Consider the following 27,467-nt stretch of genomic DNA (forward strand, 5'->3'; position numbering starts at 1 on the left):
TAGGAATTATATTTTTCTCGGTGCAGCTTGTGTAGGTTTTCAGATGGGAGGTGTAGCTCACATGTTTTTTGGTAAGTTTTCTAGCCTGTAGGAATTCGGTGCTTCGTGGCATTGAGGAATTATTGATTTGCGATGTCTGTCATTTACTTGTCTTCTTGCGGGCAGATTTGCGTGGGGTGTTTTTCCGGTCGGCCGGTTTATTATCGTATGCCTGGCTTAATTCGATCTCGGTCTCTGTTTGAGTTTGTGTGTGTGCAGGCAGGCGTGTGGGGGTCTGTGTGTAGACTTCGGTGGTGGGTTTTCTGTTGTCTGTTGCCATTGTGTCTGTTTGCATGGTGGTTGATGTCATTTTTGGTGGTGTGTGTGCCTTCTGGTTCTTTTCACATTCCACTGTCTGTGTTCCAACTGTTCTTGTGTTCACTGCTTCATTTGTGCAGTGGCTTGCTTCACATTCCACTGTCTGTATTCCCTGTGTCCTCGAAGTGACTGTCACAGTTGTGTTGTTCGCGGTTGCACGTTCCGCAGAGTTGGTGGAGGTGGTATTTGAGGTGGAATTTAAAAGAGTTTTTCTGTACTTGTCCTTAATAAAGGACTTGATGTATTGGGAAACTAGCTCTATTCCACTGCGGTTCAAGTGGAAGCCATCCCAAGCTAGGTGTTCGTGTGGTGCTTCGTGTATTTCCGCGTGGTGCATGGTGTCAACATTCTTATGGACGTTTTCTAAGTTGAAAATTAGTGAGTTTAGCTTGTTAATCTCCTCATTGTGTTTCATGAGTGCATTAGTTTGGTAGAATAGTGGGCGGTGTTTGTTTTGTAGGCGGGGAGCGACAGTCGTTATGGTTATGTGTGCGTTTGGGCGAGTGGCTTGAATGGTTCTTATTACGTCGCTCATGGACTGTATCGTGTCCGCGGCGCTTTGTGTTCTTAGGTTGTTTGTGCCTACATTGATAATAAAGTGTGTGGTGTCAATTGGCGCATCACATACTAGCGGTAGAATATCTGATGTTTGTGCCCCACTAAGGTGTTTTATGTATGGCGCGTGTGGGCCTGGTGGAAAATGTTCCGTCAGGTATCTGTACTGGCTGTCTCCAAGGATTGCTACATGGGCAAAGCATAACTAGGGGCACTTACCCTGTTCCGTCATCGTCAGCTGTCATGGGAGTCCAAAAACAAGAAAGGGGCTGGCAGATGGAATGGCACACTGTGGTATAAACTTTTTTAAAACAGGGTTGAAGTGCCTCAGACAGGCTGGCCAACGTTTCGATAGGTGGACCTATCTTCGTCAAAGGCGGCCTCGTCATCCTCGGCGTGTTAGTTTTAAAGGGTTAGTGCAGTGACGTCACGTGCGGGTGTTGTCGCTGGCGGCTGGTTTTAAAGAGAGAGATTACAAGAGGGAACAGGCGTTGTCGTCCGACGTCTGTGAGCCTCATTCTCAAGACGAAGGGACAAGAGCGTGAGAGTGGGCACGCGGGGAGGAAAGAAAAGAAATAGAAGCAGAAAAAAGGGGGAAAAAAGGAAAAAAAAAAGCAGGGGGGAGCCATGGCCGTACCAAGACACAACAAAGGGGGGGGGGGGGGGGGTGAAAGAAAAAGAAAGAGAAAAATGAAATCCTTTAAGAAATACGGGGGCTTGGGAGCGTGTTGGGGATGTGAAAGGTTAGGAGGTATTCAGGGGAGTCGTTGGCGGCATGTTTTTGAGGCATTAGAACGGCCGGTCAAGCAATAGGTCGAGTAATTTTGAAATAGTTAAGGTGGCGGCGAGGAGTCTGCGGTGCAATGTGTGGGGGTGGCTGAAAGGCAGCGGCATGGTCTTTCAAGGGGCACTGCCCCACGCGCTTAACGTAGGTGTCGTTACGGCGGCATCCAGAAGGCGATACTCCGGGTTGAGGCGCCGAAAAAGGCATATTGACTTCGGAATGTGTTGTCGAGGGGATTTCAAAAAAAAAAGGACTAAAAGAGGGGGAAGGGGGGGGGCGAAATCGGTATAGCAAACAGGAGGGTGACGCGTGCAGAAGCGGGCGCGGGCAAGTGTACATGGAAGAAGGGGATCGTACACTTGGTGTAGACGTAAAATCCTGAAAGAGTACATTAAATTGAGTAGTAGGCAGGAAATTTTTTTTCCCTTTCTCCCCCTCTCCCTTTCCCCTCCCCCTTTCCTCCGAAATGAAAGAGTAGGTGAGGTTAAGAATTAAAGTTGGCTGGTGGCCTAATGTGTTTTGTGTATTGGTTGATGATATGAGAGTTTCAGATTTAGGTTACAGCTTTTAAAGATTCTAAGTTGCCGCCTGTCTGAGGCACTTCAACCCTGTTTTAAAAAAGTTTATATCGAAACCACGTAGTTACTCATCTCATAGGTAAAGATCCTAAGTCCCGATTTCCATGTGCTAAAATTAAGTCCTTGATAATCAGTGTCTACGCGTCACATAAGATGGGAAGCTATCGCGGTTTTCGTGACGTCGCAAGACAGACAGGCGAGGGGGGGGGGCAAAAATGTTTTGGAGCAATCACGGAGGGCTGATTGCAGAATTGGAATATAAATTTTGGAAGAGTTTTACGTTATAGCGCCCATGCTCTTGCCTGGCTGTGCTACGTGGAACGGGCCGGCTTTGTCGTTTGAAGCTCATTTCGAAGCAAAGTCTGCCAAGGCGTCGAAGCAAGAGCGGACAAAATTGAGTGCGCGCTGACAAGCGTGCTTGTGGCTTGTTCTAAAGGTTCGCGTCGTTCGAGGCGACTCGCTTTACCAATAATAAACAAATTTACCGAGACCCGATTACCACTACACCGACAAGCACGACACCATTTAGTAGGGGTGTCACGACACCGATTACCACGACACCGATGGCTGTTGGCAGCCGTGATTGAGCGTGTTGAAGACAGTCGGTTTCTTCCGGAAGTACGTAATTGTTATCGGAATTTGAAAGCAGATGTCCGCGTAGGCTTGTTCAAAAACTTGTATCAATAAATTGCGCACTAAGAGTAGAACGATGCGCACTCATCCAAACACCCTAGTCAAGAGCAAACGCCGAAAGCAGCGTGTGTTACCAGCGGATTGTGTCTTTTCCTCATGTGCGAGGAATGCTTCAGTGCCCTTTTGAAAAGCTTTAGGATTTTTATACCAGAATTTTGACTTGTAATGACGAAACTGTGGCAGAACTTTCGAAGCATTTTACTCGTAAGTGGCCTTTTCCATTGGCCAGCGACCTTAGCTAATGGCCTGGCCAGCATACAGATTTGCTTAAATGATCTCATATAGTATATTCTAGTGTAAGATTATTTGTGAAAAGGATCGTCTTTCTTTACCTTCTACAATTTTTTTGCAGTTTTTTTGCAAAAACAAATTATTCCACCCGTAACTGAGGTTACCACTTAGTGTGGCCTTTTGGTTATAATCATTTTTTGTGTTTACTAAGACCTACCTTTGGAGTAAACTATATGGTATGATAAGTTCCGTGTACGAAACTTTGGAGGAATACAATTTTACGTAGATTAAGCAACTTTTCTTGAAAAGCGACGCACTTATATGTAACATACCAGTTTGAGTCAGTAGTAAGAAAAACACAGATAATTCAAGTTCCCTGTCCGTGCTGTTATGATCACTTTACGAAAATATTAAATATCCTTTATTTGCGGGGTTTGCTTTGTTTATTACATATGTGATGGTGAGATGAATGTCGACACCGTTAGTATTTATACGCAGGGAGGCCTTAAGGAAAAACAGAAAAATCTTCTCGAGTTCGCGTGGAACATAAGAATATCAGTTTCAGTTTGCGTAAAATTATAAAAAAACTTCCTGGTCTAAATATCCACAGTATATATCATGGGTGTGCAAACTGATAAAAGGTCGAGATGTCATCAGAATATTTGGCCAGGTATTTCGAATTATGGTCTGTAGACATATACTTAGTATTCAGTTGGCAACATTGGCCTTCTTGTGTCAGCTTCGGTCTTCGCATGAAGCAGCATTAGCGCACGTCTTCCGAGAGATGAAAATAACCACACATCTGTACAAGTTATCACAATATTTACATGCGTAGTTGATCGTGGCATGGCTTCCGTATTTGACTGCGCGACACCAGTTTTCTCAAAATATTTGCGTAAGAACTTACGTTCTCTCTGATTAGGCAGTGATATTTTACTTTGAAGCGAAATCCTATAATTACTTTCTGCGTTTATAGAGTGAAACCTATTGCGCAAGGCCTCAGTGCTGCTATATTTGGTAATTGCGACCGGAACGCAAGAAATGCGAAGGCATGAGTGCTGGTAAGGATACCTTGCTGGACAAGTTGTAGTATAGTTCGCAGCACGGGGTTGCCAGTGAACACATCACAAAAACCGTACCAAATAGTGACAGAGTGGAAGGCAAACACTAAATTAAAGACGGGGAGCCAGACTTACAAATACGTTTGTTTCAGTCAAACTTTGTCCCCCAACAGGCCAAACTACGCATGTGTAACATCAATCAAACACACATTTCTACGTAATTATAACAAATAGCCATGTACCGCGCAATAGTAGCGATTGTAATCGAGTGCCAATGTATGCGGGGTAGAAAAGGAAATGTGAAATTACACACGTGAACAAGCATACAAAATCAAGCTTCTGGGCTCTATACAACATTCCATTAGTGGATGGAAAAGTGCATGTTTGACAGCCGGGGCGTTGTGCCAATGGTAAGATGCGCGAGTATCACTGACTGTTTTTCATGTCCCGACCTGTCATTGCACTGTAAGCGATGACGTCTCTGGTTGCTGTTAAGAAACACATTACACATTGCTAAAGCGAATACTTACCAGAAAAGCTGATTCTGGAAGCCTGCTGCGTCAAAAATCTAGGCTAGCATGTCGTCCCTGTACCTGACAAACAAGGATAATTAATTTTTAGATAGGCATGGCCACTGCTCATTATTGCGTATAAATGTGTAAGTGCTGTTACTCACGCATGATTTGTCTTGCAGAGGTATACTGCATACTCAAATAAAAGCAGATCTAAGTTGAGCACTCTACTATACAAGTAGCGTTTTCATCTTTTCGGTATCCTTCCCTGTTTAACCGTTATGTTCGTCACCATACCTACAATCAGTGCGAGTGGGTATTAACGCTCTGGGAAACTCCGTCATCACCGGGTATGTGGAATTTTTTATCTTCTAAGCGCTTAACAGTCGCCTTAAAAAGGGCGCAATTGGCTCGCTTACGTAGTTTCCTAGCGCTTGCCAAGATGAAGCTCGCTTACCTTAAATGTCATAGTCTCACTTAATCCAGGGTAGAGAGTCAGATGTTCCTTTTGCGACAACTGAAACGAGATAAATGGTCAAAATAAGGCTGAGGTATCATTTGCCTCGCATTTCTTCGATAATAAAGACAGCTGTGTTCAAGGAAGGTTACAATGAATTGTGAACAAGGCAGTGCCAAATTGCGTGCATACCATATTTCGCACTCTAGAAGAGCTCTTCAATAGCGCTGGTATGCTTTGCCAATGTAAAAATGCAATTTCCTGCTTGTTATCAATTATTTAACGCCTTCTGTGCACGGCAGAAGCTCACCGGAAAATGGACGATTTCAATGAGGAACAGTGTCCTGCGAATGCTTTGAAGACTTTTATTGCCACACAATTTAGCCGTGAAATGAGCACCCGAGTAGCACTGAAGACTTCCAGATTATAGCAGACTTTCATTTTTTTTTCAAGGCATTATCCGAAGTGGTACTGTTGCCCCGTTCGTTTTTACTTATGCAGACATCTTGTTCTACGCCCGCATGGCTAAACGCTTTTTTATTCGTTTTGTATTCCTCCTACAGCATCGCATTGACAATGCTGCGATTTTCCAAATAAATGAGCAGTCGTAAAAAACAGTTGCAGTTTCGTCCGTAAGAGCAAGCATTCATTGCCACAGCAAATTAGTACACAGCTGTACGAAGTAAAGACAGTAGTTTTTGACTGCGTGAACTCAATGATGAAGCGCTGGAGTGAGAATGCGTGGCAGCAGCAGGGAGCGAATTGGGCATTTTGCGGCCCTCGCTTCAATGCGAACTAACCGGTGAAAACACAGCAAATATGCGGGATATGTATATATATATATATATATATATATATATATATATATATATATATATATATATATATATATATATATATATATGCTATCAAAATAGAGCGTTGTTGGGGTGGGCATTATTGTAGCAATATAACGTAGCTTATACACGGTGTCTCAACTATCATGCGCCAAGATTTACAAACATGGAAATGCTACATAGCTGGACAAAGCCAAGGTAATGTTGTTGGCTGTCAATTAGAGATACTCAGATTAATCTTTTTGGCATTCCGCCTACCTGCATTATTAATTCCATTTACCAACTTCTCAAGTACTATAATTAGATGAAATGTGTCAATGACGAAGCTGTATTGCAACGTGAAAAACCCCTATGCTGCTCAATACGTGCCGCATAAAATTGTTTGTTTTTCAGAGTGTCAAAGAAGCCCGCGAATACACGCAAAATTGCCGCGCCAGCCAAGTCGCATGTAATCATTTGCGTGTATTCGAGGGCTTCTCTCACGCGCACAAAACACTTTTATGTCGAACGTATTGAGCAACAGAAAGCTGTATCGGCAGTTTTTCATGATGCTCTACCATTTTGTACCACCTGTCACAAGGTGAATAATTAACATTTAATATTTATTTAGGCGGAATCCAAAATATAGTCTGCCTACTACAAGCGACGGCGAACATTACCTTGTTTTTTACCCGCATAGTGCCATTTCCATATATTTAAAGCAGGTGCATCATAGTTCGGGCACGCTGTATAGCGTGCTGTGTAGTAGGTGACGGTAAGTGGGATGCACTAGCAACGAAAGTGAACGAGCGTAGTGTGAGTTTTCCCCCACCATGCGGGTGGTAATGGTTTCATAGTCAGGCACTAATCCTCTCGAGAGGTGCTGCGGAGGGCTCTCCTTTCCGATGCAGTGTACGACGCCTTGGCATGAGTCACGCAGGTCGCGTTAATGTTTGTCGATGTCATACACATCGACTTGAAAGGTTTTAGCTCGGTGATTTCATAGATTGCGCTATTCATTGATGCCTAAATAGTAGTGATCGGTTCCGGTAAATGTGTAAGCTGTCCATATGCAAGCGTCTGCTGAGGGGTAAGGTGGGATGCTTCAAACAAGGTGACGTCGTGTTCACGCGGGCCTATTACCTGCAAGCATGGTGGCAGTAAGACACCAGGCAGCTCTCAATCAAAACGTCATTTGGGCCTATCTTTCGGTCTTTGGGGTGCTGGGCTGTTCGATTCGTCTGCTTCAGTCTTGTAGCATTGTGCGATTTTGGTGTTTTTTGTGCCTGCTCTCGCTTGGGCCAGCGTACGCGGCTGCTGGTTTGCCGTGGTAAAGATGAACGCTGGTAAAGATCACAAATATCTTGGGAACCCTGCAAGCTTTGTCCATGGGTGCATGTCAATGTTCGAACAATGATTGCCATCAAGAGAAGAATACTTCTGCTATCTTTAAGCTCCATGGTCAACTTTCTAGACAAAGACCAGCTGGAAGAAGAATACTTGCCTCATTGTTCGGTGTTTCCATGCTTCATACCCTTGTTTTCGGTAGGCGGCTCACCCTTTTACCACAATATCTTTTTCAGAATTTTCAGTGTTCATAAGTGAATGTTCTAAGCGGTTACTCAGACCCAGTGGTTTAATCATGCTACTAGTAACCAGAGATAGGAATCGGAAAATAGTAACCAGAGTAAACAGAGATAGGCACCAGACATCGGAAAATAGCCACGTCCATAACGATCATTGAAAGTTATCAGAAAGCTCTGTGGAGCCATGACGTTGGTCTCAGTTCTCTGGATTTGATGCTGAAACCGTCTCCATGATAGTGCACGAACAATGCACGAAGCTCAAACGGATGATAGTGAACGAACGTACAATGAATGTCCACTAGGTAGCTGACTGCAACGCACCAAATATACGACTAGAAGGAAGTACCCTGACACAATTCTCAAGCGCAGATAATGAACGAGTTTGAACCTACCACTTTGGCATGGTCGAGGGCAGGAAAATGTAAAATAGGCCACACTGATGGTGGCATGTCGCGCACGAGTTCAATCAATACGGATATTCCAGCAACAATAAATGAAGATCGCAGCAGCCATGACAGCAGCGTTGGCTATTTGCAATGCGATTAACTTGGTGGAGGACGTCGCCACTCCGACGCGAGTAGATATTGACCTGTAGAAGTTAAATTGTAGAGGTACACACTACCAGTGGGGCAAAGCAAATGAGATGTTATCGGCATTCTACGCACCAAAAGCTGAAATGATTAGGGTGGCGCATTTCAGCACCCGTGTCGGCGGCCCTCAGCGTAACCTAGCGAACGAGCACAGCGAAGGATGAAAGAGCGAACGCAGAGCCAGCGGGTGATGAAAGAGAGAGAGAGAAAATCTTGATTGGGGTGTGAAAGGTGAAGGTAAGTGCAGCGCGGGAACTGTCTGTTAATACAGGACACCTCCACCGCACTCGAAAAGGGGTAACGGAGAGAAAGGTGGGGTGGCAGGAGCAGCGACAACAGAGGATGATTAGGCGGTTCAAGGGACAAGCTCAAAGGCGGTCGGCAAGGCCGGCGTCTTCGGCGAAGGTTAGCAAAGCATGGAACCACACCCTGAGAGGAAAGTTGCAGCTGGAAGAGTGCAGAATGAGTTCCACCCCCGAATAAGGTAGGTTGTACTGACGGTAGATGCTAATGAAGGGTTTTAGCGCGGCGGCAGTAACCGGGCACTCGCAGAGCAGGTGCTTGCAGAATTTCCAGTGTGCCGCAGCCTCGGCAGAGGGGGGATCGGTGCTGCACCGCTGAACCGGTGAGCACCGCTGAACCGGTGCAGACGTTCGGCAGGCCAAACAGAGCTGGTGTGCCGGCGTAGCTACAGGGGGGGCCGGAGGGCCGTGGGCCCCGGGTGCAAAGGGACAGTGAGGGGGGGGGGTGTCATATACGTCTGAAGACACCCCTCTTTCCGCCGGCTACACCCGGGGAGGGGGGTGACAGAAGACCTATGGGCCCCGGGTGCCAGACGACCTAGCTACGCCACTGTGTGCTGTCAGGATTGGGGGCTCAATCCCATCGTCCGTGGTCCTTTGCCAAGATTGGAGTACGGCATGAATTCGAAGGTAGCTGGCCCATGCCCTCGTCCAACTTATTTACGCTGAGATCGTTGATGAAGTGAAGAACTGCTTCTCATCGAGAACGAGGAAAAACGGTTTATTTACAGAAATTAAATCAGTCTAACATGACTGCTTGAGAAAAAGAGTATTAGTCCAACAGGACTGCTTGAGAGAAGTGACTCAGTCTAACATGACTGCTCAAGAGAAGTGTCCTCAGCATTCGCACAACCACAGTTTTTATACACTCGATCCGCCGGTCCTACGACGCGGCGACTGTTCGTTTACTCATCACCAAGTCGCCGCGGCTCTGCAGATCAGTTTACAGACACAAAGGCAACCGCGCTCTGATGCCCGACGACGGCGTTGGCGGGGTGCCGTTCCGGGAACTATCGGCGCCGATCGAGGGTCGCTCGTTGTTCCGTGCTAGGCCGAAGCGTGAGACGCACCAAAATACGTCGTCCCCACGGCAGCTTGTCCATGCGTGTCAAATCAGCTCCGCGTTGGGGAACTCCGGAATCATTGTTCACACACGCCGAACTAGTCCCGTCACAATGTCGATGGGGCGGGTGGAAGGCGGCGGATTCCAGCGCAAAGGCCGCTTCTTTGAACGCCTCCCAGCTGCAGCGACGGAGAGGGAGAGGTGCGCGTCGTGTCGCCCTGTCGTAACTGTGTGGCAATCTTGTTTCGCAGCTCGCCATTCTTGACAGTGCCGGGCGAGCAAGCAGGGTGCTCCCTCCTCGTGAACCCTGACTCCGGGAGACGGCGAGGCAAGCGCCCCTGCGCGATCCGGCTCGCGGGGTGGCGGAGCGCGACCTCCCTCTGGAAATGCTGGCGCGCCGAGTCAAACTAGTTGAGCAGCGGCGACAGCGGGCTCGACGGGTGGTGTGTACGCCGGCAAGCTCGTCCGCTTCCTCGTTTCCCGCGATGCCGACATGGGACAGGAGCCACTGGAGTTGCAGTTCCCAGTCACGCCTTTCCAAAGCTTGGCATCGGCAGGCGACTCACTGAGCAAGCAGCGGGGCGCGTTCGTCGAGAAGGAGCAGCCGCAGCGCCTGTCGCAAGTCGCAGAATTCGCCGCACTCGTGATTCGCGGCGACTTCAGCAGCCAGGTGCATCCCCAGAAGCTCCGCGGTTGTGGTGGAAGCGCGGAAAGAGAGGCGCCATTGTCTCTCGATTCCGAGGTACGGTGCGGGGCAGACAGCAGCCGCATAGCCCTCTTTGAGGACGGAGCAGTCCTAGTACAGGTGTGTCCTTCCCAACAGATCGTCATGTAACCGTGCAGCAGCCTATGCGCGCTATTGCGCATAGTGATGTGCGGTGCTTGCAACGGACGCCCGGAAGGTCGAGGCACAAGTGTAATGGCACGCGCTGTTTCGGGTGCAGCCAGGGGGGAGGGAACGTCGGTGGATCAGCCACCATGTCGTCGCAAAGGTCGGAGACCATCCCCGCACGCGGTTCGCAGAGTCGGTGGAGTAGGGACAGCATGAGGCCGGCGCCAGGGCCTCGGGAGATACGCTCCAGGTGGCTGAGCACACGCAGATCGGCCGTGACGGAGGCGAACCATGCGCCAGATTTCGCCAGTGTCTCCGCCATGCGCGAGGTACGGGTGAGGCCGGCGATAGGGAAGAGAGCGCGAGGAGGAAAGAGAAGGTAGGTGCAGCGAAAGGATGAGGAGATGAGCGGAGGGGAGCATGCCAATTGGGCGAGGAGGAAAGCATAGTGCAGCATGAGACATTCTCCAAGGCGGCGGTCACGCGTGCGGCGAGCGCGTCCACTTGTACCATATAAGGAAACAAAGCACTCGCGTCAGCGTCGGACTTCCTGCGCATGCGCTGCTTCCACTGTGCCGCCGCAGTGAGAAAAGGCGCCCCGAGCGAGCCAAACGTACCCGTGGTCACACTTTCTTTCTGAACAATGAGCAATGCAACCGGTGGAAACGCTTCGTGTGCCGATAATGCTAAACGATCTGCCCGAGGAGAGGCACCGAGCGGCCGACATGATAACCCTGTCATTAAGAATCAAATTCTTTGCCACCATATATCGCGACCTGAAATAAAACTGAACAGTAGCGCTCAAAATTCGCATTGGAGAGTATCGTAATCGTCCGTGAATTTGTTTTCTTCTTATCAGCGTGGTTTTCTAAAAGACAAGTTCCAATATTTGAGAAATCTTAGACACTGCATTTTGAATAGACAAAATGGAATTGCAAGGCTCTATTTGAAATAATATGAATTTCAGAATTTTCGCGAGCCTTGCGTGTTTCTTTCTAACATGCTTTATATGGACCTGCCTTTTGCTAAGTGAATAAAATTTAATATACGCTATAAAAAATGCCACAGAAGCTTTCGGGTATAGAATGGTTGGTGAGCGCAAAGTCATGTGTGTATTGCACAAGCCTGTCGAAGGGAAGCCTCTGTGGTATGACAAACTTGGCAGCACTTGACTGGCGTGCACAAAATTGCTTCTATTTATGTGATAATAAGCCGTATTTTGAGCGAATTGGTCAGTTCTCTAAACAAAATGGTATTTCCTCCATTTTACTAGTCACTTATATGCAGCTATTTCATACGGAATTACTACGGCTAGAAGTGTTATATAAGTTGTCTATATTTCGCCTGTTTAAGCGCTCGCATACTAACTTCCGCTGGCACGTTAGTAAAACATAACTAGCTCAAAAGAGTTTACTCACAATGTACATCTGAAACCCCAACAAGATGGCCAAAACGACAAGCCTTATTTTGGTCCCAAGTACAACTTTTTCTAGGAGGGGACGGTTTACCTGCAATAAAAAGAGAAGAGCACCTGCGTAATTCGTGGTCGTTAGTGCAATGTTATCGTATAGACGGGATGCCTAAAAGCAAAGTGAAGCGTTATTTTCTGCTCGAGAAGCTGTTCGCTCCTGTAATCGCCAGTGGTCTACGTAGGTTTCCTCATATATATATATATATATATATATATATATATATATATATATATATATATATATTTATATATATATGTATGTATGTACATATATAACAGGCCTATCGAGCTCTGCTGTTGACGCGTTGGAGAAATTTCCCGTCATTGTCACAGTTCATGAAACTCGCAACATTGGCCAAGCTTTCAAAATACCTAGCGCCCGCCTGATAGTCACCGTCGGCGGACACGCATCGAAGGTGACACCTCTCCAAGAAATCTGCGCGCATGACCAAACCGTACGCGTTCGCGACCCCTGCATCTTTCCGGCTCGCCTCTACCTCGTCGCTCTCCGCCTCTTTCTTACTCATGCCGCTACACGGCGAACTAACGGGCGCAGCTCCGAGAGGTGAGCCTGCCATGCCGACGCGATCCCAAAGTCATCTGTTTATACTGTCTGGCCATGCCGACCTCGTCAACTCGTACGTGGATTGTATACCTGTAATAGCACTTATTGATGCAGGATCCCAGATATCGGTTATGAACTCTGGCCTCCGAACGCGCCTAAGGTATCTCCTCGCTCCTTCGCGCTCGCTGTCCTCCGCGTAATCTACAGTGCAACTCCAGCTGTAACTGCGATGTGTGCCCCCGTTTCACTGTAACCTGATGCCATACTACTGTTTTGATTTACGCCTTGGAGCAGCGCCAACACGCAATCATCTTAGGCCTTGATTGTCTGTGTCCGTGTTCGGCCATTATTGATTGCTCAGCGGGTGTTGTCCAATTCGCCCTACCGCATGCCACTGACCCTCGTGATCTTACGCCGGGTGAACGTTGTTCCACCGATTACGTTCTTCTACCTCACTGAGCCGTGTCCTATATAGCCGTTTCACCCAAGCCACGTATTTCCGATGGCGATTGCATGTTGCCCGACGCCACGCTCCTCCTGTCGCAGAACGTCACATTCCCACATACGGTTGTCCGTATTAACTACAATGGCGCCTGTCTTCCTGCGGTGAATGTAGGGCTGTGCCCTAAAGTGCTGCCTTACAGCATATCTCTTAAACTTTGGCCGCGGCTTGCGAGTACCACACTTCGGCCTTAACTAGTGATACTGCGGCAGTTGTTTGTTGGTTGGGGCCGCACAACGCCAGTATTAGAACCTTTGGAGACCATGATCGTTCCTTACCTCCCTGCCATGCGGACGCACTTTGTTCTCTTCTCTCCTCATACCGGGATATTTTCAATTCCGACCACCGGCCACTGGATCAAACATCCGTTGTGAATCATTAGATAAAGACCGGCAACTTCAGCCCGATTCATGGAAGGCCCTACCACCTCTTCCCTACTGAGCGCGAAGTCATACAGAAGCAAATCGACTAGATGCATGCCGAAGATATAATCAAGCCTTCTTATAGCACTTGTGTTTCCCCGGTCGTGCTGGTCAAAAAGAATGATGACAGCTGGTGCTTCTGTGTCGACTGTCGCCATCTCAAGAAAGAACCAAAAAACGATGTGCATCCGCTGCCACGAATTGGTGATACCCTCCATTGTTCATAAGGCGCAAACTATTTTTCATCGATAGGCCTTCGCTACGGGTATTAGAAAACTGCATTCGATGACATCGGCCGCGAAAAGACCGCTTTTATTTCACCTGATGGCCTCTATAAGTTTAAAGTCATGTTAGGCTCTATGCAATGCCGCGGCTCTATTTTAACGTATGAAGGACGCTGTCTTTCATGGTTTGAAGTAATCACTCTGCCTGTGCAACTTTTATGATGTCATTGTATTTTTGTCCACTTTTGCAACGCACCTCGATCGCCTTCGAATATTTTTTTTCTTTTTTTTTGCAAGGGTGGGTTTCAGCTGCGTTCATCGCAATGTCGCTTCGGCCACCTGCAACTTACTGTGCTGGGAGACTTTGTTGATTCTTCAAGCAGGCGTCCCCATTCAGAAAAATTTTGCGCCGTCAATAAATTCCCCCGTCGACATGGGCCATCGACGTTCGAAGCTTTATGGACCACTGCTCATACTTCCACGGATTCGTATGCAATTTCGGTAACGTTGAACGTCCTTTCGTAAAGCTTTTCAAGAAAGAGGCGTCTTTTGTCTGGGTCCGGAACAAGCCACTGCGTTCACTGTGCTTACTGTGGGGCTTCCTTCAACGCCCTTTCTCCCACATTTTAACGCTCCTGCAGAATTTGGCATCGATGCCAGCAGTCATAGAATCGTCGCTGCTCTGCCTAAGCTCCAGAAAGTTGTGATAGTATTACTGCGTACACTAGCCATCTTCAGTCCGAAGCGGAGCCCAATTACTCCATTACTGAACTCGAGCGCCTTGACCTCGTTTGAACAGTGGGTATATTTAGCCCTTACTTCTACGGCCTGCCATTTGCAGACGTCACTGACCATTATTCATTATGCTTGCTTTCATCCCTGTAGGATCCTACTGGAAACCTCGGTTGGTAGGCTCCACGACTCCAAGAGTACTCATACGCAGTTGCGCATAAGGGCGGCCGATAGCATGAAGGCGCTGATTACTTGTCGCGCCATTCAGCAGTACCACCGGAGCTTCCCGACAGCTGCGATGAATACTGTGTGCTGCCGCTTACTGCGTTTCAGAATGTCGGAGATGGACAACACCGCGACCCCTACTTCTGAGACGTCATTCTTCGGGGGATTTCGGAGACACTTGCTGCATAGAGACACAGTGCTGTATTAGGCCGCCTTTTACACTTACACCATGTACTCTGACGGCCTCGAACTCTTCTGGGCTTCTCCCACATATGCGTCAAACTGCGCTCGCACAGCTACACGATATTCATACCCCAGATCACTTCGCCGACTGTAGGGCGTATGACAGTGTCCGACGTCGCTTCTTTTCGCCTGGTATTCACCGTTTCGTCCGCCATTATGTCACGTATTGCAAAAATGCCAGCACCACAAGAAACCTGCAGTACTCCCAGATAGCCGCATTCAACCCCTTGACGTAGCATCGGACCCATTCTCTAGGGCTGTTCTTGACCTTCTTAGCCCTGTCCCGCTATCTACCTGGGGATATAAGTGGATAACAGTCGCTACCGACTACACGACCTGGTACGCGATCACTAAGGCTCTCCTAAGTAGCTGTGCAACCCACATCATAGATTTCCGACTCGAAGACATTATACTTTGCCACGGCGCTCCTCAACAGCTCCTCAGAAACGCTTTCCAGTATTGCTTGCACTCCTGGACTAGAAGTTGACAAGCAAATAACGCCGTATGATCAACGACCTCAGATAACATTTCAGTAGAACTATCAAAGACATGCTTGCTTACTATGTTTCTGCCGACGATCATGACGGTGACGTCGCTCTGCACTTCCTAACATTTGCCTATAATTACTCCCGACTTTACTCCACATCTATGTTGGTGATGGTCTGGTAGACTGCTATCTGCTACCGATAAATGAAACCCGGATGACATTTCCACCTGAACTGCTCCATTACGACAAAATATTTCCCTGCAAGAAACTACTTCAGTTCTCAAGAGACCGAAAGGGAAACGTTTTGTCAAGAATGATGAGCTTCATGCAGAGTTCACATTCATGTCCAGTTAAACCGGCCCATTACGATCATATTTGAGAACAAACCAGATATTTTTTCTTTACGAAGTAATGGTTACAGGGGGCACTGAATTGATTGGTTTAGGAAACACACGCCTGTTGACTAGTCAGACTGCGCTAGAATATTGCCATAGTTCGGCTACTTCCTAAGAAAAGCATAGTTCACGTGTGGAAGAATTATCTGTTCATCAATATCCAACAATATCAACTTTGTCTGTGCTTCATTTATTAATAAACTGTAACGACGCAAACCCCTCAGGTTACTGTAAATTATGGCGAAATTTTGGGGGGAATGTCTAACAAAACCAACCAGTTCTTCTTGCCAAGATGTTCACTAGTGAACTTTTACGTAATGTTAGGAAGGTGCACTGAAGTACCCCTAGACATCTGTGGTTAAACCATTCATTACTCAACCACCAGAACTTTAAATTAGCCGTTGGGAACACCTTTTTGACATGAATCGTGTAGTGCTTGCCTTTTTATTTGAGTTATGTACGCGTGATTTTTACTGCTCGATCACTTGTTTTTGTTTGCAGCATCGACTGGCTGCTTTCACTGAGGGAAGCATTCACGCACGTACTTGTTTTCCTTCTCGCAGAGCCCCATCATCACCTCCTAACAATTCGTAATGTTATAGCTCGGCCAGAGACGCTGCTGTCTCTAGGGGAACATTCTCGGCTGGGGTCGCTGCTTCTACCTGCTGCCTATCTTGTTGCCGAAGCTTGTATAATGCGATTACACGCGTGATGCAAATCATGTAAATTCTCGAAATCACGCTAGCAATAGTGACTAGGCTGAAACATTCCACGAGTCATTCAAAGATAGTTGACGCACTCTAGCAGCAGCTCAGATTTCGATGTTCGCCAACCATGCTCCCTGCCTTCTTTGTAGTTTGAGGGTCACTATATTTTTTTTTCTGGACACATGTTCGCCTAATAAAATGTCAGTTTCGTGAGTGACAGTTTTTTGTTTTCGTGTTCGTCATCGTAAGTGCAATGTGACGAAAGCGTCCTCATTCACTCCGAATTATTCGAAAACCGTTGCACAAACTTCGGTTTTGCACGCACCGAATGAATTCAAGATTCAAGATGAAGTGAACGAGATGCTAGCCAAAACATTGTTGAACCTTCGTCGAGCCCTTTGTCGCCCAAGTTGGTTGTTAAAAAGAAAGATGGCACATGGTGTTTCTGCGTAGATTATTGTTATCTAAACTGCATTACCGAGAAAGATGTCTACCTCTTGCCTCGCATTGACGACGACCTCGATTGTCTCCACGGTGCGAACTACTTTTCATGAATAGACCATTGGTCTGGTTATCGGAAAATTTCTGTGGTATAAAATCACGAAGAGAACACCGCGTTCGTATTTCCTGATGGTCTATATTAATTCAAAGTTATGCAATTAGGTATATGCAACGCCTCGGCAACGTTCGGAGTCTACGCTTCAAGGCTTCAAATGGTCAACTTGCCTCTGCTGCCAAGACGACGTTGTCCTATTTTGTTTACATTTGAGACACACCTTGAGCGCTTATCAGCTGTTATTCGAGTCTTCGGCGAGGCTGGGCTGCAAATAAATTCATCGAAGTGTCACTTCGGTCGTCAGATGATTACAGTGCTGGGCCAGCTCTTCGACGCTTCAGGTATTCAACCAGAACCGGGTAAAATTCGTGCTTTCAAGTATTTTCCTGTATCTTAGTCAGCCAAAGACGTTCGAAGTTTTGTAAGACTTTACACCTACTTCCAACGCTTCGTTTGAATACTTCTCAGCGATTGCCCGCCCACTTACTGATCTTCTCAAGGACGTGCCGTTTACGTTGGGCTCCATTCTCACAACGCCACCTCTACTGGCCCACTTTGACCCGTCCTCTCCTATACACCAGAACACCGTGAATTCAAAGGGCGCCGCCATATTGATGAGCGCCGGTCGCGCCATCTATCCCAAGCGCCGCGAAGTAGCAGGTCTGGGCTGCCACGCCGGGAGATGCGACCCGGCGCGAAAGCGAAACTTGGGCTTTTTGGCTGGGCGGAAGGCGTGTTTCACGTTTTTTCTAACCTGTCATTTTCGCTGTCTGGATTCAATCAAACTTCAAGACCTCGTGCAAGTCCACAATGGACACACTGAGTGCTGTGCAGACTGCAGAAGCGAATACATCGGGTAGGTACGCTATTACGTTTGTACAAACCGCGCGCTATATGCTAGAACACCTGTGAGCTTTTTGGCACGTAACCTGTGAAGGAATTTACAGCACTGTTGGTGCCATATATTATTAAAGCACGCAGAACACTGTCATCTGCACTTTCAGTTTGGTGTTGTTTGTAATGGTCTCTACTGGGTTGGCCGCGCTTGGCAACGAACTGGCGAGGTCGTTTGACTGCCTGGTTAGCAGACGCCTGCCCTTCACCACCTGCACACTGAAAACAAAATAGATGTTATAGTAAGAAGGGCTGTAGTTCTTTCCCATGCCATCACTTTTGCGAAGATATAAAGTCCTCTCAAAATGAAATAGAAAATACACCAGGCCAATTGTATCGTGCAACCACTTAAGAGTACAACATTCAGAACAAAAGCCTACAGCACTAGAACAAGCAGCATATGATGCTAAACCTGCAGTCATTGGAAAATGAGGTACTACAGTAGTTATAATGTTCAACTACATGTGCAGTCAAAGCCCGTATATCAGGGCGAGCATGACAGATGCAGGTGTTGTACAGTTGCACAAACCATGACAGGGCACGTAAAATTACCATCCCTACTTAAAGCTGCATCATCAGGACCCCTTTGCTACAAAACAACAACCACACCTGCATTTCAAGAAATTAGCCCCACCAACTGCAGCTACCTGGTACCAGACCTGTTTCGCTTGTGCGAGGCCATCGGGTTGTTGGCGCTCCCTTAGAAAAGAAAACAGTAAAAAAAAAACTAGTGAGAACGATCAAAATTTTGTTACAAAATACAAGAATAATTAAGCACCTTATTTTCCTCGCCATATGAACGGAAATATTTTGCGCTTTGCCCCGCATAACAGCCCGCACGCAGTTTAGAGCTCAGGAGGCTCAAATGAATTCGTTACGAATGACACCTGCAACACCAGCTCGTAAAGGTAGGTGCGCTGCAAGAACACCTTCGGCGACGAGTAGTCGTCGTTTACGTTTTTGTGGACGCATGCTACGTGACGAGCAGACTTCGGTTTACTTTCATTAGCAATAACGCTCACCAGCAAGGCCTACAACTTGTCGTTCACGCTTAATGGTCATTCCGTGCACCAGCTGCAAGTATCGCTAATCGCAAACTCAACTGTTCCGCTTAACCGTCGGGAGCTCTGCCTGAATGAAAACACGAAAAGGCTTGCTTTTTTGTTATAGCCAAGGCGAAGCACCGGCGCGGGATTCTGCTCTGTAGGCTTGTTGCCCAGAAAGTGCTCGGAGCAAACCTGCGTATTACGTTTGTAGGGCGCAAAGTTGAACGTGGCACCAAAATATACACAGATCGAATACTCACTCGTGCATTTTCACTGGGTTGGTAGTTCTTCCTATTCACTGCAGCTATCCACCGGTGGCGCAGCTTGGCATTCTTCGTTGCGGATGGAAATCGGCGCAGGCTGAAAACACCGCACCGGCACCATTCCCTACGTGTGTTGTGCTCTTCGCAAACAGCGCTAAGCAACCTGCTCCTTTTCCGCTGGTTGTTTTGGCATCCAAACACGACGCAATGATGCCCAGATGACTTCTTCTACTTTGGATCCGTGTGAACGGGCACATTTCCGCACTTTGGAGCCCTAGAGCTGGCGCTTGCCATGTCTACTGGTCGCCGGCGAACACACTTTGGCAGCCCAGTACGCCGGTCGACCGGGCAACCCGGGTGCGAGAGTATGCGTTCGGTTAGTCTGGGTGCGAGACTAGCGTGTTCTGGTCTATAGAGGTGCGTACCGATTCCAATGGTCATGGTATCGGAGCCGTCTCAGCCCAGCGCCAATAGGGTGAAAATCGCGTTAGCGCATACGCTAGCTGCCTCCTCAAAGCAGCGGAACGCAACTATTCAATTACAGATCGTGGATGCCTGGCTCTCATCTGGGCAGTTCCCAAATTCCGCCCGTACATGTACGGCATGCACTTCTCTTTAATCATGGACTACCACGCGTTCTGCACGCTTTCCCCCCTCAAGAATCCTACAGGCCGGCTTGGTCACTGGGCTTTGTGGCGGCAAGGACATTCCTATGCAATAATGTACAAGTCACGCCGATTACATCAAGGCGCGTGGTGTTTATCACTCTATCCAGTGGACGAACCACCACCCCACCCTGACCCAGATGCCGATGCTTGCATTTCCTCCGTCTCTCAGCCGCTACACGTTGCCGACGAGCAACGCCGTGATGCCGCCTTGCGCTTCATCCTTGATGACTTGGAATCTTCGCCTTCTGATTCGTCCCTTCACCTGTTCGTTCTCCGCGATTGTGTATTATGCCGCCACAAGGTACGCCGCGATGGTCCATACCTACTCCTTGTCATTCCTATGCACATCCGGTTAGCTGTTCTTCAAGAATTTCACGATTTACCAACGGCAGGTCAGCTTGCCTCCTCCCGCACCTACGACTGGATTCGCCAATGCTTCTTTTGGCGAGGCCTTGCCCACTCCGTCCGGAAATACGTTGCCGTGTGTGAAAATTGCCAGCGCCGAAAAACACCATTGACGCTCCCTGCCGGCTGCCTTCAACCGTTTGACATTCCTTCGGAACCGTTCTTTCGCGTTGACTTGCACTTACTGGAGCCTTTCCCTCTATCCATGTCTGGCAGTGAGTCGCTTTGCCGACAGATTACGCCACGTGCTACACCATCACCAGATCACTTCAAAGAAGTTCCGCCGCAGGTGCCGCCGATTTTCTTTTACGCGTCTTGATTCTGTAGCATGGTGCTCCACACCAACTGCTCACTGACCGTGGGCGAACATTTGTTACTAAAGTAATCCCCGACATCCTGCCGTCCTACTCAACCAAACACAAGCTGATTACATCTTACTATGCACAGAGTAAGGGTCTACCGGAGCGTCTCAATCGCACCCTAACAGATATGCTTGGAAAGTATGTCTTGTCCGACCATACTGAATGGGAGCTTGGCCTACCCTATGTAACTTTTGCACATAATTCTTCGCATCACGACACTGCCAGTTATTCTCCTCTCTTTCTGTCGTTCGGCCGAGAACCCACATTGTCACTCAAGGCCTTCTATTCCATCCGCCGCAGCAGAGACCAGCAATTATGCACTTGACAACAACACCGAGGCAGCCAAAGTACGCTAAATTGCCAGCGCTCGCCTCCTGACCTCTCAAGAGAAGCAACGGCGTCTGTGCAATCACCATCAGAGGGACGTCCACTTTTCGCTTGCATCTCTGGTACTCCTGTCGTCCCGGAGTCGTCCCGTTGGCCTGTCAGAAACACTCCTGTCTCGGTACACAGGCCCATATCGAGTGCTGCATTCCGTGACTCTAGTTACGTACGAAATCGCCCCAGTCAGTACGAGTGCCCCGTTTGCACCGAATTCCACCGACGTTGTGCATGTCGCACGTCCCAAACCATACTACTCTCCTGTTCTCACTGATATTTAGACGCACCGGGACGATGTTTCTCCCGCCGGGGCAATGATATATGCATACTGCCTGCTTCTTGCGGACGATGCACGCGGGCACACCGACGAAGACGACGAACACTCTCTGGCTCTCGAGCTGTCGGCTGAACTGACCAGCGCTGCAGTTATCCTTTGTAAATATACTCTGTAAATTGTATCCAGTGCTTCATCATTTGTTTGCGTAAAAATATGATTGCACTAGGTCAGTCAATAGACATTCCATTAGTTCGCAACAGGCATTAATAAATACCAATTTTTAGATAATAAGGGAGCCAATGAGAACCTGCACAGGGAAATGTGATGCGATATTCACAAGTGCGAAGGCATAGATGACGATTTCATTGAGCTGCTGCGGGAGACATATGGAAACAACCGAGTACAAATTGTATGGAAAGGCTGAAAATGTAATGAAGTGGTGGACATTGTCCGAGCACTAAAGCAAGAATGTCCAAGTCACTCCATATTTGTTTACGCTTTATCTTAGGAGCAAAGAAAGGTGACTGCACAACGGTGAATTTTTCTTTTATTTGTGCTACTTCTGCAATGTGCAAATTTTGCAACAGGTGGTCTGCGGATGACGCAGCGCTAGTAGCGGTCAATGCCAGATTTTTTACAAACACTTGCGAATATGTGTGGCAACGCAGCGACAAATCTAGGCCTTATGTAAATCACAATAAAATCCAGAATTAGGGCATTTAATGAAGAAATGAGTAATTACGTGGTGTCAATTTGAGTGAGAGACTTACCCACAGTCAAGCAATACAAATACCTGAATGTGTAAATAAACGAAGGAAACACTTACTAAAGCACCGAAGAAAATATGTGAAAATAAAGTGGAAGCAGAATGCAACAATCATGAATGATAGATCACTTTGGGGTGCAGTTAATAGGAGGTGCAGCGTGGAATCTGGAAATGAGTATTTGTGCCAGCGCTGATGTTCGAAAATGCCATTCCGTGCTGGCTAAAATTTTGTTATGCTGTCAGGGTTAGAAGCTAACAAAAGAGCGGTAGGCCGGTATGCTTCGGAAGCCCACGGCAAGAGCTCAAAACGAGGTAATGCAGGATGACATGGGTTGGGCCTCTTTTGTAGTTGGAGAAGAGCAGAATAAAGTTAGTTTTGACGAAAGACACAGCAACGTGGATGAAAATAAATGGCTGACTAAAGTGTGCAAGTGTCTCCACCCCAAAGAGTGGAAGACGAACTAAACTAGAGGTCAGGGAAGTTGGCAACCCAGTACAGGGTAATTTAGAGAGTAAATTGGCAACCAGGACTAATCAAAAAGAAAGTGAGAGAAGCTGACACACCAAGTTGGAAGGAACGAATGCAGACAAAAAAAAGGCCGCGGAGATTTATGAGAATGGGCATACATTACAGCAACAAGAGGAGGCATGTGTCTGCTGCAGCAAATTCCGCAGAGCACTCAGCACATGCTAATGGAGTGCGCAAGGATTCCCCCTGTGAGACCCGCAGCTAACGTACGCTGTCCAGAAGAGTTTAGATTTAGTGTGGACTGAAGCATCAACCATGCAGAAGTCGAGGTATGCAAGATACATTACAGTAGAGTTGGAGAAAAGCAAAGAATAGACTGATACGACCGAATCTGTTACAGGCATAGGTAGCGGTGCATTGCAACATAAGTTCTGAGGAAGAGAAACAAGAAAGTAAAGGAGATCTAAACAATATGCTACAATCGAAAACATGTGAAGCATACTGATTAGCTCAAGCAAGCTACGTGACTTTTTGTCACCGCCCCGTTTCAAAAATAATGCCAATAAAACTTTATCATCATCATCATGGACGCGTCCCGCAGCCATCATGGTGGATGTTGCAGAGCGAGGGGACGTTCTATTTAGCACTGAAATGGATGATTCATGGTAAGATATTACGCGCTTGGCATTGTAGGAAGCGCCTTAGTACGGTGAAAAGCGCATAGCTTATTTTGGCAGTCAAAAGGCCCCGTCAGCTAGATAATGTGCGCGAGTACATTCAAAGCATTAGCTCTTGGCAGCTTGTGCCTCTGTTTCATGCAGCCTGCCTTGGCGTAGCTAACCAACTCGAAGAACTTGGGCGCTTACCAGAAGTTGCTTATCCCAACAAGAGAGTCGCGTTGAGCAGGTGGCGCCTGCGTAGCGCATCTGTATGGCTCGCTTAACGCGCTACGACGTGGCCTGTTGCGCCAATGCATCCTTATCAAGCCGGTGGGCATTCGAGTTCCACAAGGAAGTGTAGTTTTGCCCACCATGCCACATAAGAAAATTCACTTACTGTCATGGATGTAGCAAACATGATGACCGCCAACCGATTTGGTGCGCAAATACCAAGCCCATCCGCAGCTGAGGAATACACCTTGTCTTTACACGCTCATAATCATCCAGTTAGTGTTTACACGTAAATTATTACCGTGACGCGCAAAGTGTTTTACACGTTAAGCATCTGAAAGCGCTGGCTTGCACGATGAAAATTTTGAATGTCGCTTTATTACGCCTTTTAGGCAATAATTCATCGGATTATAGAGTTGCGGGCTTCTCAGTAGGAGGAAGCGTGGTCGCCATGGCCTAATATGGGGCTGTTCGGAAAAGCCGGATAGAAAGTAGACGGCCCGCCCCTCAATGAGTTCTGCTGAGAAATTTGTTCCTTGGTCGCTTCCGATCTCTTTCAATAGACCAATGCGGCAAAAATCTCAACCAATACTTCAGCCACGTGCATAGCTTCAAACGCTGCATGAGCGATGGCATCCGCATACCAGATGGCAAAGCCTATAACAATGAGGGTAATGGTTGCTTCGGTTCGATTTAGGTGAGAAAGGATATAGTAAATCGACCAGAACACACTCAAAAGCCGTACGTATGATAGGCATGTTGTCCAGAAGCGCCACACCACTCTCGCCCTTTGGTGTTGTTCGCTGGCACCTATCGCCATGCATATCTGCCCAGTAAGAACCTGCGTATGCTCGCCTGTCATACACGGAATGCCTCGATCTCCTGCCTTAAGACTTTCGCGTCCGACTCCAAGGACATGTCTTCTAAACATCTGCGGCACGACAAGCCAGTTATATGTCCTTCCTGTAGCAAGTCAGCACTGCCGGTAGAGAAGACCATCTTTTTCAAGGAACGAGTAGCGTTGGCCTTTTGGTGACGGGAAGATTCTGCCAACTTTAGCAAACAGTGATTTTAACCTTTGGTAATTCTTTTGTTCCTCTGCATATTGGTCTCTGGTTACTTCACATAAATAACATTTGGTACATGCAATGGAGTTATCCTCATATGGTTTAACAATGGCAGAAACATAGTGAGCGTGCTCCACACGTATTACATCTACACTGTTGTTTAGCGAAGCAGTTTCCGTTTGGTCAACTGCAGCATGCTTCCAGTTAATATTTGGCTAGAGAGGCCCTCTTACACATGGTCGGTTTCCAAGCACCAGATCATAAAGGGGTGTGTGCATGCATAAGGCTGTTATGTCTCCGGTAAAGTACGGCGCATCTACTTAAAGTTTGGCCACTGGTGCCTCAATACCAGAGCCATCAATAAGCAGAACTATGTTTCCCTATTCGGGGAAATGCTGATCTGGAACCAAGGCTTTTCGCATAATTGAGTTATTTCTGATCATATCCTGAAGAACCATATTCCTTTGATCCAGCACTTCCCTTCAACTAGGGGCATTTTCTTCCACTAGAAAAAATGATTTTCTTTCATCAGTTTTTTTTATAAGAAGTGTGATGACCTTTCCGTGTTTTGTCTTTTTTAACTTTGTCAGACAAAAGGGGATCGTAACGGTTCTCATTGACCACACAAGCGTACCTGCACCTGCACCTGCGTACTTAAGCAGTCGTCGCTCTTGTGACCTATCTTCACACGGACCTTGCACTTCATCACTTCTTTGACTGGGTTGCAACGTTCATGAGCTTGATGCCCCAGACGCTTGGATAGCATACACTTTAATGGTGATTTCCTTGGAAGATCCACGACATTACTATTGAAACATTTTGCGCCTTCTGGAAGCTTTGCGAGATTAGATAGGTTCTGGGCTTCGATTTCCCAATCAGTAGCGTCAGCTAACTCTTGGGGTGATGTGTATTCTCATTCTTTCCGGAATATTGCATGCTTTGGATGGCAACTCTCGATAATTTGTTCGGCGACCACATGGTCTTGAAGGCTGTCGAACGTTCTGGACACATTAGCCATGTCAATCCATTGGTCGGAGTATACTGAAAGCCTAGCAGCTAACTGACTCTCGGTTTCTCCATCTTCCGTGTGCGCTTGCAAAATTAGTACAGGTAACCTTGCGCACTGAAGCGAAATCTTTGTAAGAAAGCTTTGTGTACTTTGTCACAGTCTAGAAACTGAGAGGAATCATTCGGCCAAGTATTGCTAATGCTTCACGACTCAAACACGTGCTCGCATCTAATGCTCACTTCTCTTGTGGCCATTCTTGTCCTGCTACACGCTCGAACCTTTGCAAGTATACATGCAAATCGTCGCATCGTTCATCAAAAAATAAAAGCAATTTTTGCGGATTGAGAAATGGAGAAGCGCTACTCGGGAGAGGCATCGAATCAATTTTTCTATTTGCGGTATAATTTTGAGCTCCATCTTGAAGCTTCAGTTCGAACTCAAGAATTTGTTGAGCTCTTTCGTGTGCTTCCTTACTTGACTCTCTCTCAGCAGCACGCTCGGATCTTCATTTGCTCGTTCCTTGTGAATGAACTTGCGCATTTCCACACCTAACAATCTCAAACTTTGATGCAATAGTACCTAATCTTTCTGTATCAATTATTCAGTTTTCTTCCAGTGTGCATTCGAGGGAGGACGATTTCCTTCGATGATTTTGCTAGCGTTATCCTGGCAGGCTTACCAGATTGTGATGGAATAAGAGAGGTTTGGACCCAACCATGCACCAAAGAACGCATTTGACGTACGAGTGCACACAGAAGACAGAATCTACATTAACCGCACATAGCAAACACTTGGCGCGATACATACAGTTGCAGGTATTGTAACTAATATAGGCCATCCTGCTGCTCCCAATGCAATGTCTGTCTTAGAATAGAAGTAGTCTCTCGCTGTGCGTTCGTTTGCGCGGAGTTTGTTGACGCGTTGAGGCCGGTGTGGGTCCCGAAGGGTCGACCGTAGTTTGGACGAAGTCACCACGGTCGTCCCCATTGCATCAAGGAACTTGCAGTCGCAGCAGCGACTGTGATAACAGTCATTGTGGCCGATGCAGCCGCGGTAGCCGCGCAGTATCTCCAGCTACAGCAATCGCCTCCGGTAGCAAGGCTAGTCGACGCAGTGACCGGGAAAAGCGGCTGCGTCACTTGGCTCCCTGTACCGCTTGCCTAGCAGGAGCACAAGTATTTGATACTCCCTGAACCGGTTGCTCACCTCGCGTTGTTCCCTGTTGATACCTGTTGGCCAGCAGGACCACAGGCCCTTGGCGTCCGAGATCTCTGGATCGGGCATCCAGCGAAAAAGTGGCTGACCGAAAAGCGACTAGAGCTCGACACTTCGTGGTCGCCCCCGCACGGCGAACGCGTCATTGTTTTTTTTTTCGTGCGCTTCTCTACATGACACCCTATTCCATAAATATATATAATTTGATGGCATCCTCTATGAAAGTTCTATTGTTCACATTTATACCCACACGATGATATATGATTTTGGTACTGACATATGTGTCTTGTCTCAAAGTGAAGTTCAACTTAAGGCATATTTCAGGAAAGCGTTCACGGAATTCGAACAAGTACGATCACTTTTCGCAATCAATTACAGCCATGCTGCAAATAGTTTGTTCTCTCTCAACATTAGCTAAATTTTTTACTGAGAAATTGTCTCTTTGTACCGCACTTTTGAATTACACCAATCTCCTCTTTAATGCTTTTGGGGGCTTCAAGGTATTAATATATGAAGTGAAATGAGATCTGCTCGGATCATGCACACCGTGCGTGTCTTAATGAAGAAGTCGGTACTTACACGATAGGCTCCCCATGCCAAGCCAACCGAAAGAAGACTACTTGCTGCATCGTATGAAATGTCAACCACCCTATATACAGTGCGAAGTGTGGGATCTGCGGACCAAAGAAGACAATACATTTTCTGATAAGCAATACTTTCGTTTGCCGCACAAGATACATCACAGATCTTCACTGATAGCAAGAAATACCTTGAACCTACTTAGCAGAGCGAAATCTTCAACAATCTCCA

The 27,467-nt window shown here is 47.2% G+C and overlaps 1 protein-coding gene across 1 annotated transcript in view; it reads right to left on the reverse strand.

Moving 5' to 3' along the window:
- Window positions 1-27,467, reverse strand: part of LOC135917059 (uncharacterized) — an 89,381-nt gene that overhangs the window by 44,593 nt on the left and 17,321 nt on the right. Inside the window, exons 4-6 of the mRNA XM_065450552.1 lie at window positions 27,237-27,331; window positions 11,835-11,924; window positions 5,229-5,288 (exon numbers count right to left, since the gene is read on the reverse strand). Of these exons, the coding sequence (XP_065306624.1) occupies window positions 5,229-5,288; window positions 11,835-11,924; window positions 27,237-27,331 (245 nt within the window). The remainder of the gene's footprint in view (window positions 1-5,228; window positions 5,289-11,834; window positions 11,925-27,236; window positions 27,332-27,467) is intronic.

The sequence above is a fragment of the Dermacentor albipictus genome, chromosome 10, assembly GCF_038994185.2.
Source record: "Dermacentor albipictus isolate Rhodes 1998 colony chromosome 10, USDA_Dalb.pri_finalv2, whole genome shotgun sequence".
Classification (NCBI taxonomy): domain Eukaryota; kingdom Metazoa; phylum Arthropoda; class Arachnida; order Ixodida; family Ixodidae; genus Dermacentor; species Dermacentor albipictus.